Below are 12,133 nucleotides of genomic sequence, written 5' to 3' on the forward strand. Positions count from 1 at the left end.
TTAGTGAATAAGAATTGTATATGTCTGGTTTAGGGTGAAATAATTTTAATTTTTTACTATAAACCATAAAAATTAAATCTGATTTTAAAAGTTATTGCTTTGTTGCTAAATGAAAACACTACATTCTATTTAATTATTAAATATAGTATCCCAGTCCTGTTTTTCATAAAATTTTATGTACGTGTTTAACTTGAAGTCCGTGTTTTAAGCAAAATTATATATTTTATGTAAACCAAGGAATGGGAAGTGACCATATGCCTAATTTTCACTTGTGAGGTTCTTAACTTTCCTTAAAAGTAATGCTTTTCAAAGAACAAAGTAAAACAGTTGTATGTCATGAGAATTAATCATGTTCTCACGAGGAGCTGTCTTCATTAATACTTTAATATACAGATTTTGAACATCATTTACACTATGGATTTGTTTGAAATCCATACAAAACTCAAATATTCTCCCAGGACCATGAAATATTCAAGCATTGGAAGTATTGGAGTCAAGTGAAAATATTTAGGAGAAAGTATTATTGAAGATGTATTATTTTACATTGTGATAAAACTTAGCAGTGGAGCTGGGGGTGGCAGGTGCTAGTTGGGAAGGTGAGACCCCTTAGCCTTGGCGGTCTGCCAAACCTGGATTTGATTCTGGTTCTGACCCTAAGTATCATCCTCAACTGTATATATGGGTAATAACACCTGTGGCATAGGACCGTCATGAAGCTCCTCTATACCAGTATAACTCTACCAGTGCATGTAGTAAGCACACAGTAAACAGCAGTCATCATCCTTTTTATCACTATCAACAGAACTGCATGCATAGATCAATACCATGATAAGATAATAAATATAAAAAGCAACCTAGAAGTTATTCAGTTCAAGCTCTGACTCCTAATTAAGGAAAGATGTGCAAAAGTTTCTGACTTGAATTGGAAAAACACTGTACTTCCATTTTGGAGGGTGTTACCTCTAAAGGTCTGACAGAGGTTGTGTCTACATGAACCTTAAGTATGTAGTTAATTAAACAAAAATTCAGCCAATTTGGGCTTGACGATGCTTATTCTTCTTATTTGCACTGAAGTCTAACGAAGCCATCACTTCTCTTTCAGTGTTTGCCTCTTTACCTATAGAGGGATTCATAGGAAAATCACTGTGTGGGGAAAAATGTAATTCAATAGTAAAACTTTTTAGCAAACCAAAGTTAATATGCTTGTTGTTTAGCTTTCTGACAACTGCTTTACAAATCTACTGTGCTTCATGGCTATTAGCAGAAAGACTTTTTGATTATAGATACCTTGCTACAAATACGTGGGGGCTTCTGATTTCTTATCCACAAGATTTATTGTTCCTGTGGGAATTTCCATGTTTTCCACCCTTTCTAAGTGCAACGACTATCATCATCAAAGTAGCATTCTATATTAGGGAGCAAATTGGTCATGGAAATAAAATCAGTATTTGAGTTTTAGTTTGGGAAATTACAGTACGTTTACATGGTGGCATCCTTTTTCTTAACCAGTATTTTATTTAAAATGTGAACATGCCTGGGTTAAAAAAATAAGCAAAAATAAAGATTACCAAAAATCATAGGGTTAAAAGTAGGAATCCCTTCCTGTGTCCCTTCTTCTGACTCCCTGGCTCCATTTATGTGGTTTAACCAATGTAAAAGCTGTTTGGCATCCTTGCAGAAATTTTCTGTTTATTGCCTGTTTCTCTTTTACGCAAATGGGATTATAAAATACATTCTAGGGTGCAATAAACTTTTGTTTTTCACATCCAATGTTACTATCTCCTGAGTGAGTTTTTATATTAGTACTTATAGTTATACTTTTTTTAAATGGCTGAGTTTTATGACTGACTTAATTAATCCTTGTACATACAACTTTGTGCATTTGTGTACACCCGTGAGGATACATTTCCAGCAATGGAATTTCTGAGCCAAAGGGTATGAGCTTTCTTACTTTGATAAGCACTGCTACATTGCCCATTAAGGAAATACTTCAGCTATCGTCGTAATTGATAGAGTTGAGCATTTAAGTTCTCAGAATCCTCTGGGTATGACATTGGCCATTCTCTTATGGAAATGGAGTATTCACTTAAAATCTGATAGTTTCTAAGTTGTCAAGTTTTCCTGAGCCATTCACAGTCATCTGGAGGACTCCTTCACTTTGCTGTCATGCAAATTTCCTAAAAAGGATATTTATACGTTTAAATGTTTAAACCTATAGGTTACATTTTTTTAAAACCCACTATTCTCAACTTTTTAATATCTAAAGAACTAGAACCAGACTTATTGCGTCAAAAGTCTAAGATCTTTTAATATATTAATCTTATATCTTAGAAAATATGAATCTGAAGTTAAAAAATTTTTTTTCTCCTTGAGTTGTTTTTGGACACAGTGTCAATCAGTATTAGGTTTACTACTTTAGTGCAGTGTTTTCTAAAGCAGTTACCTGCTGATTTTTTAGAGCACATAACATTGTGAGCCCTACATATAATGAACGTTAAATTGACATTTGCATACAACAATGTTGTAGTTTAATGGAACAATCTTTCCTAACTGCATTTATTTTCTACCCAGGAAGCGTCGAGACAATCATGCCCATGAGAACTCTAAACCATTCAGGTAATCATTATATTTTTTAATTGTCCCCAAAATATGTTTTGTTGTCCATATTATGAAGGTTTTATAACTATTTTATTTAGATGCACTTTTCTGCCTTTTCCAAAGTTCTGCGACAATCTTTGATTCTTACAGGCTTAGTCTAGCTCTAATCACTCCTAATCACCAATTTTAAGCTGTAAAATATATCTATATTTTTATTAACATTACATATAATACATATAACATTTTATATTAACTTGTATTATACTTATGAATTATATTATGTTATATATTTAACATATATTTTATATTAATCTATGAAGTATATCTATATAGAGAAATATGTAGTACACTTAGCATGTAAGTCATAAAACTTGGTTAGAAATAGCTCTAAATTTATTTTAATAAAGGCTTTTAAAAATCTTATGATTTTATAAATAATATGTATCAAAAGTTTTCCTTTAAATGCTTTTCTGACCAAAATTAAGGGGTATTTAAAAGGATGACCAAAAGTTAAGCATTGAGGAGATTTATGCTTATGACTTAATGCTGTTTGAAATTAATAACCTTTAATTGTGGAATTAATGTAACACTATAAAAAGGATTTCTTGGAGTAAGAAAAATTTCAATTTATCCAATTTCAGGCTGTTTATTTAGGATTGGTTTTGGTTTCTTGCTTGATAACTATTATGACAATCTCTTTGTGTTTCGTTTTCTTTCAGACCATTTTATCTTAGTGAAACTGGCAATTGAACTTTGCTCTAGTTGATGGGCAAAATTTCTCCTAGAATATTCATCACCCCAATTTCACCCTAGTTGAAAATATTCAAATGCCATAAGAAATCTTTATAGATTTGCACTTAGCTTTTGGATGGACATTTCTACAATGGAGAGAACTGTGTTATAGCCCTGGTCCAAGGACATTACCATCTAATGCCTATAGACTACGGTGTGGGTGTGGAAGGTTCCAAAGAGAAGGAGCACTCAGCAAGTTTGCAGACACCCTGGAACATGGAAGCAAGCAAGCTTTGAAAGGCACAGCTTTGAAGACACTCCATGAGTCTGCACGGCTTTCAAGCGAACTAGCACTTGAGACCTTGTGTAACAAAATGGACACTGGGGACACAGCTCTAGGACAAAAAGCTACCTCAAGGTCTGGAGAAACTGATAAAGCATCAGGTAGATGGAGACAGGAACAATCAGCTGTTATTAAGATGAGCACTTTTGGCAGTCAAGAAGGGCAGCGGCAACCACAAATAGATCCTGAGCATATCGGAAACACAGCATCAGCACAACTCTTTGGTTCTGGGAAACTGGCCTCACCTAGCGAAGTGGCACAGCAAGTCACAGAGAAGCAATACCCACCGCACCGTCTGAGTCCTTATTCATGCCAACATTCACTCTCTTTCCCTCAGCACTCATTGCCACAGGGGGTCATGCACAGCAACAAGCCACATCAGAGCCTTGAAGGCCCTCCGTGGCTTTTCCCTGGCCCTTTGCCATCTGTTGCCTCCGAGGACTTATTTTCCTTTCCTATACACGGCCACAGTGGTGGTTATCCTAGAAAAAAGATTTCAAGTCTGAACCCTGCTTATAGCCAATACTCCCAGAAAAGTATCGAACAGTCGGAAGATGCTCACAAAAAAGAGCACAAACCCAAAAAGCCCGGCAAGTACATTTGCCCTTACTGCAGCAGGGCGTGTGCCAAACCCAGCGTATTGAAAAAACACATCAGGTCCCATACTGGTGAGCGGCCATATCCATGTATACCTTGTGGTTTCTCTTTCAAGACAAAGAGCAATTTGTACAAGCACAGGAAGTCACATGCCCATGCAATTAAGGCAGGATTAGTCCCTTTCACAGAGTCAGCTGTATCTAAATTGGACCTAGAGACCGGTTTTATTGACGTAGAAGCAGAAATACATTCAGACGGTGAACAGAGTACAGACACAGATGAGGAGAGTTCTTTGTTTGTTGAGGCTTCTGACAAAATGAGTCCTGGCCCACCCATGCCGCTGGATATCGCCAGCAGAGGTGTCTATCACGGGTCACTGGAAGAATCACTGGGAGGTCCAATGAAGGTGCCGATTTTGATTATCCCCAAAAGCGGGATTCCTTTACCTAATGAAAGCTCTCAGTATATTGGCACTGATATGCTACCAAATCCGTCTTTAAATACTAAGGCTGATGACTCTCACACAGTTAAACAGAAACTTGCACTAAGACTGTCAGAGAAAAAAGGACAAGATTCTGAGCCATCTCTAAACCTTCTGAGCCCGCACAGTAAAGGAAGCACTGACTCTGGTTACTTTTCCCGCTCAGAAAGTGCAGAGCAGCAGATAAGCCCTCCAAACACAAATGCAAAGTCTTATGAAGAAATCATCTTTGGAAAATACTGTCGGCTTAGTCCGAGAAATACACTCAGTGTTACAACTACAAGTCAGGAGCGCGCCACGATGGGTAGGAAGGGCACCATGGACTCATTACCTCATGTCAACACCAGGTTAGATGTCAAGATGTTTGAAGATCCTGTTTCACAGCTGATCCCAAGCAAGGGAGAGATCGACCCCAGTCAGACAAGCATGCTGAAATCCACTAAATTCAACAGCGAGTCAAGACAATCCCAGACTATTCCATCATCTATCAGGACTGAAGGAAAACTTTATCCAGCCAGTTTCCAAGGCAGCAGCCCAGTTCTCCTAGAAGCTCCTGTGGACTCTTCACCCCTTATTAGAAGCAACTCAATGCCAACTTCTTCAGCAACTAATTTAAGTCTTCCTCCTTCTTTGAGAGGAAGTCACTCATTTGATGAACGGATGACTGGTTCTGATGATGTGTTCTATCCAGGAACTGTAGGAATACCCCCTCAGCGCATGTTGAGAAGACAAGCGGCTTTTGAGCTGCCTTCGGTACAGGAGGGGCACGTGGAAGCAGAACACCATGGCAGGATGTCAAAGAGCATCACAGGTCCATCCTTGAAGGAAAAGAAATTGATTCCTGGGGACAGGGTTGGGTATGACTATGACGTCTGTCGGAAACCCTATAAGAAGTGGGAGGACTCTGAGACACCGAAGCAGAGCTACAGGGATGTTTCCTGCATCAGCCCCTTGAAACACGGCGGAGAGTATTTCGTGGATCCCTCGGTGCCATTGCAGGGAGTGCCAACCATGTTTGGAACTACTTGTGAAAATCGAAAACGCCGGAAAGAGAAGAGTGTAGGGGACGAGGAGGACACCCCAATGATTTGCAGTAGCGTGGTCAGCACGCCCATGGGCGTCGCGACTTCAGATTTCGAGCCCAAATTGCAGATGCAGGAAGGAGCCAGGAGTGGATTCGGCCTGGCTGGACAGGAAAACCCTTCTCATGGTCACTCTGAGCGTTTTGACCCGTGTCGACCCCCGCTGCAATCCGGAAGTCCATCTCTTGGGTCAGAGGAGTCACCCGCAGCTGCTGATTCAGACAAGCCGTCAGACGGAGGGGGCAGGAAACCTCCCGGCAATGTGATCTCTGTGATTCAGCATACGAACTCGCTGAGCCGCCCCAATTCATTTGAGAGGTCCGAGTCCGCTGAACTCGCCGCTAGCGCCCAGGAGAAAGCCTCGTCACCTTCCGAGACCTGTGACAGTGAGATCTCAGAAGCCCCGGTGAGCCCAGAGTGGGCTCCGCCCGGGGAGAGCACGGAAGGCGGGGGGAAGCCATCCCCTTCGCAGCAGGTCCCGCAGCCGCCCTACCACGCGCAGCCCCGCCTCGTGCGTCAGCACAACATCCAGGTCCCCGAGATCCGCGTGACCGAGGAGCCTGACAAGCCGGAGAAGGAGAAGGAGGCCCAGAGTAAAGAGCCAGAAAAGCCGGTGGAGGAATTTCAGTGGCCCCAAAGAAGTGAGACCCTCTCCCAGCTCCCGGCCGAGAAGCTGCCGCCCAAAAAGAAGCGTTTGCGACTCGCGGATATGGAGCACTCCTCCGGGGAATCCAGCTTTGAATCCACAGGCACCGGCCTCTCGCGCAGCCCCAGTCAAGAAAGTAACTTGTCCCACAGCTCCAGTTTCTCCATGTCTTTCGAAAGAGAAGAAACCATGAAGCTTGCGGCACCTCCCAAGCCGGATGAGTTTGGGAAGCACTCAGAGTTTTTGACGGTCCCTGCTGGTTCGTACTCATTGTCCGTCCCCGGCCACCACCACCAAAAGGAGATGCGACGCTGCTCGTCCGAGCAGATGCCTTGTCCTCACCCAACGGAAGTACCAGAAATTCGGAGCAAATCATTTGATTATGGGAATCTGTCCCATGCTCCGGTGGCGGGGGCGTCGGCAGCCGCGTTGTCCCCATCCCGCGAGAGAAAGAAATGCTTTCTGGTGCGGCAGGCGTCTTTCAGTGGCTCTCCCGAGGTCGCGCAGGGGGAGGCCGGTGCGGATCTGAGCGTAAAGCAGGAGCAGCTGGGGCACCTGCACGGCAGCCTCAGGCCCACGTGGCACCCCGCCCCGTGCTCTGTGCTTCCTGCCCTCGCGGCAGAGGACCCAGGGAGGCAGGTTGTGGGTCCTTGTGTCCCGCTGAGCTCAGGAGCACTCCACCTGGCCCAGCAACAGGTCATGCACCCGGATAGTCAGGAACCTCTGAGAAACCCCTTCAGACAACCGACATCCTATATTACAAGCAAGCACTTGACTGAACAGCCACATTTATTCCCCCATCAGGAGACTCTTCCGTTTTCTCCGATCCAGAACACCTTGTTTCAGTTCCAATATCCTACTGTCTGTATGGTTCATTTCCCAGCTCAGCAGCCCCCCTGGTGGCAGGCACACTTCCCCCATCCCCTTGCTCAGCACGCTCCAAAGAGCTATGGAAAGCCTTCTTTCCAGGCCGAAGTTCACCCCAGCTACCCCTTGGAGCCTGTGGCGGAGCACACTGGAAAGAAATCCGCTGATTATGCGCACACGAAAGAGCAAACCTACCCGGCTTATTCAGGAACATCAGGGCTACACTCCAAGAACCTTCTTCCAAAGTTTCCGTCAGGGGAGAGCACCAAGTCGACAGATACTCCCTCCGAGCAGGTTCTTCAAGAAGAGTTCACCTCAGCAAACGCTGGGCCTTTACAGTCCTTACCAGGAACAGTGGTTCCTGTTAGGATCCAGACCCACGTACCGTCCTATGGGAGTGTCATGTACACAAGCATTTCTCAGATGCTTGGGCAGAACAGCCCTGCCATTGTCATATGCAAAGTCGACGAGAATGTGACCCAAAGAACACTGGTAACCAACCCGGCCATGCAAGGGATAGGATTTAACATTGCCCAGGTGTTGGGGCAGCACGCAGGCTTGGAAAAGTGCCCCATCTGGAAAGTACCTCAGACCATACCCCTTGGCTTGGAATCCTCGATCCCCTTATGTTTACCTTCCACCTCTGACAGCGTCGCCACCCTGGGAGGGAGCAAGCGGATGCTTTCTCCAGCCAGCAGCTTGGAACTCTTCATGGAAACAAAGCAGCAGAAAAGGGTCAAGGAGGAAAAGATGTATGGACAGATCGTGGAGGAGCTCAGCGCCGTGGAGCTGACCAACTCAGACATCAAAAAGGATCTCTCCCGCCCCCAGAAACCCCAGCTGGTTCGACAGGGCTGTGCTTCTGAGCCAAAGGATGGCTTGCCGTCAGTGTCATCGTCCTTCTCACTGTCCCCCTCCTCATCTCAAGACCATCCGTCTGCCAGCGTGCCCTTGAGGGAGCCCTTCCCTGCAAGCTCCAGGGCACCCGCTCTGGGGCAGAAGTCCAGTGGGCCTTCTGAAAGCAGAGAGTCCTCAGACGAGTTAGACATTGATGAGACAGCGTCTGATATGAGTATGAGCCCGCAGACTTCCTCACTGCCGCCCGGGGATAGTCAGCTTGAAGAGCAAGGAAAGGGCCAGAAGCTGCCTGCCGGCATGCCGGTCCCCAGAGCATCTGACCCAAGCGGGAAAGTGGCAAATTCGACTCTTCTTTTCACGGACGTGGTAGATTTCCAGCAGATTCTGCAGTTCCCCAGTCTGCGGACGACAACGACTGTGAGTTGGTGCTTCTTGAATTATACAAAACCCAATTACGTGCAACAGGCCACCTTCAAATCCTCGGTATATGCTTCATGGTGCATTAGTTCCTGTAACCCAAACCCATCAGGATTGAACACCAAGACCACGCTGGCTCTTCTGAGGTCCAAGCAAAAAATCACCGCAGAAATTTATACCCTGGCTGCTATGCACAGGCCTGGAGCCGGCAAGCTTACGTCATCAAGTGCTTGGAAGCAGTTTGCTCAGGTAACAAATACTGTTTCTGAAAGCATTCTGTGTTGTGGATTTGATTGCTGAGCCGAATACGTAGTGCAGGACGTACGGAAAAAAACATACAAGTAAAATGAAGACCAGAGTTGGGGAGGGGGTCCTCTGCAAACAGGCCTTACCCATTGACCCTGAACTTAGTTATGAGGGGTCAGCACCGGCCAGTACTTAGGAAAGTACCAAGCACAGAGTATCTCCTCAGCCAGGTGCAGTGAAATCCCACCGCAGGGACTAATTCCTTTGAGTTCCTCTCCGTTCCGACCTGTGTTAGTGACCTAGCAGACCAACTTCCCTTTGATGTGAGGACTTCAGGAAATTGTGGAATGAGGACATAGAACAAGGAGTGGACACAGGAGAGGAAAGATCAGGAAGGAGGCTGCAGGGTGTTAGAGCTGAACTTTGCGAACTTCTGAGGGAGGGGTTGTTCCCATTGGCTATACGTTTCACTAAAATTTATTTTTAATATATTTCTCTCAAAACTCATTTTTCCAAGGGATTAGCAGGTTCGCTCCTACATGAACAATTATTGCCTTACATGTAGGATTATAAAAATATTAATAAGGGCCACTTTGGAATTTATGCTAAATTAATAAAGAAGTACATGGAGGTCTCAAACAAAAATATATAATAAATAAAAGATCAAATATATTTACTCATTTCAGTTACCGTTTCTCTTTAATAATTTTTGAGAATATTTTCTAAACGCATAGAGATTGCTTGAATTGCTACTTCCAAAAACAGAACATGTTTTTAACATTTTTATTAGTGTTGTACAGTGTAAGTGCTAATGGGGTCTTGTTGGGTTTTTTTTTTTAACAGAATGTTGAATTTATTCTGTAGAAACTGTCATCTTTTCTGATTTTATCCCTGTTGTCTCTTATTTTATGTAGCCAGCCTATGGCCTTTTAGCATGGAGTTTAGGCTGATTTTCAGAGACCATGGAAGAGTGGGATGTGTGCGCTTCCTCTGTGTCTTAGGGGATGCATGCGAAATGATTCTCTCTTTTTGGCCTACAGATGAAACCTGATGCGACCTTTTTATTTGGCAGCAAGCTAGAAAGGAAACTAATGGGAAATATCTTAAAGGAAAGAGGGAAAGGAGATATTCATGCAGATAAGGATATTGGATCCAAACAAGCTGAGCCCATTCGAATTAAAATCTTTGAAGGAGGGTAAGGAAACACATGCGCAAATGTAAAGTATTCCATTAAATTCAGCGTAAATGGTCCTGAGTGTCTGCATGGAAAAGTCGTTATCTCCTCTGGTCTGAGGCAGAACTTGCTTTAGCAAGTTCCTTTCTCTATGCACATTTCTGAGGTCTGTCTGGTAATAGATAATGAGCTCGTGCCCTTGCTTTCATGACTTGCTTTTAATGAAAATGTCCCTATTGTATGTGGTTCGAACTTCTGCCTTAAATTTTCATACCTCTAATTTAATATGAAATCGACTAAATTGCTGGACTCTTGATATTGTCTAAGTTTGTTCATTCTTTGGTATTATTTTTATAGGCATTTGTTGTGTTACTAATGGACATATTTTTATTCTATGCTTTTTGCAAAAATGCAGTCATGCACACTCATGTTTAAACCTAGAAACTAGTTTTATTTTATTGTTTTTATTATTACCTAAAGTCCAGACCTTATTGTGATTTTACCAGTTCCTTCAATACCCTCTTTCTGTTCCAGTATCCAAGCCAGGGCACCACTTCGCATTTAGTTGTCATGTTTCCCCAAATTTCTCTAGTCTGTGACAGTTTCTCTGTCTTTAGGAATTTCTTTTTAAATGTTGAATTCTGAGTTGCAGAAACTCAAGTAATAAGGTTCAATGATTTTGTTGTCTATCTAGTTAAGAAACACTGCATATATGTGTAATGTCCAGTTTTAGATTTTGATAGAAAGGTATCTTAAATCTAGTCACAGGGGAGAAAAAGCCCAGACTTCTGCTTTAAAATTTAAAAATTTTAAAGGACGTTAACCATGTTTGGGGATTGTGATGTGTCTACCTTATCTTTGCAACAGATCTATAATTTACATATTTCCATGAGCATGAATTTATTCTAATTATATTTGGAGAACGAAATAATGTTATCTGTTTGACTCTAAAATGTTGAGTGGTCGGTGATATGAAGTATCAGTTTCTCACATAGATTTACCAGTTTGGAGATGGATTATCAAAGTTGGTTCCCTGGTAAGGTTGGCCCCCTTGGATGGATGCCTAGTATTGTCACCACTAAAGCAACAGCTGTTTGTAGTCATGAAGCTTGTCTCAGTATTTTTTCACATTCCTCATCTTTTAACACAAACAAGAGAAATAGAGATTTTATCTCTATAGAGACTGAGTGATCCCTGTGACTGAATCAACGCTTACAATCAGCAGTCTTCTTCATAACAGCGCACTTGTACTAGATTAGCGAGACTTTCACAGTTACTTTTTGATTTGGGGAGCCCATCTCCACTAATGAAGGACACAAATGAAAAAACATATGTGAACATTTTATTGCTGTGTTTTGATGATCCAAAAGGATTGGGCCATATTTAATTTTCTCCTCATTTCATTGTCCCATGTTATGGGCTATGTCCCAGTCATTCCTTTTTTTAAAAAAAAAAAAACATCTTTATTGCAGTATAATTGCTTTACAATGGTGTGTTAGTTTCTGCTTCAAGTCCAGTCTCTATGTCTGCATCTTTATTCCTGCCCTGCCCCTAGGTTCTTCAGAACCATATATATACATATACATATATATATATATATATATATTTTTTAGATTCCATATATATGTGTTAGCATACGGTATTTGTTTTTCTGTTTCTGACTTACTTCACTCTGTATGACAGACTCTACTTCCATCCACCTCACTAGAAATAACTCAATTTCGTTTCTTTTTATGGCTGAGTAATATTCCATTGTATATATGTGACATATCTTCCTTATCCATTCATCTGTCGATGGACACTTAGGTTTCTTCCATGTCCTGGATATTGTAAATAGAGCTACAATGAACACTGTGGTACATGACTGTTTCTGAATTATGGTTTACTCAGGGTATATGCCCAGTAGTGGGATTGTTGTGTCGTATGATAGTTCTATTTTTAGTTTTTTAAGGAACCTCCATACTATTCTCCATAGTGGCTGTATCAATTAACATTCCCACCAACAGTGCAAGAGGGTTCCCTTTTCTCCACACCCTCTCCAGCATTTATTGTTTGTAGATTTTTTGATGATGGCCATTCTGACTGGTGTGAG

At 42.4% G+C, this 12,133-nt stretch overlaps 1 protein-coding gene across 1 annotated transcript in view; it reads left to right on the forward strand.

Moving 5' to 3' along the window:
• Positions 1-3,434: 3,434 nt before the first annotated feature.
• HIVEP2 (HIVEP zinc finger 2) overlaps positions 3,435-12,133 on the forward strand; it is a 26,255-nt gene continuing 17,556 nt past the window's right edge. The window contains exons 1-2 of the mRNA XM_007100861.2: positions 3,435-8,870; positions 9,908-10,062. Of these exons, the coding sequence (XP_007100923.2) occupies positions 3,705-8,870; positions 9,908-10,062 (5,321 nt within the window). The 5' untranslated portion in view covers positions 3,435-3,704. The remainder of the gene's footprint in view (positions 8,871-9,907; positions 10,063-12,133) is intronic.

The sequence above is a fragment of the Physeter macrocephalus genome, chromosome 10 (assembly GCF_002837175.3).
Source record: "Physeter macrocephalus isolate SW-GA chromosome 10, ASM283717v5, whole genome shotgun sequence".
In the NCBI taxonomy this organism is placed as follows: domain Eukaryota; kingdom Metazoa; phylum Chordata; class Mammalia; order Artiodactyla; family Physeteridae; genus Physeter; species Physeter macrocephalus.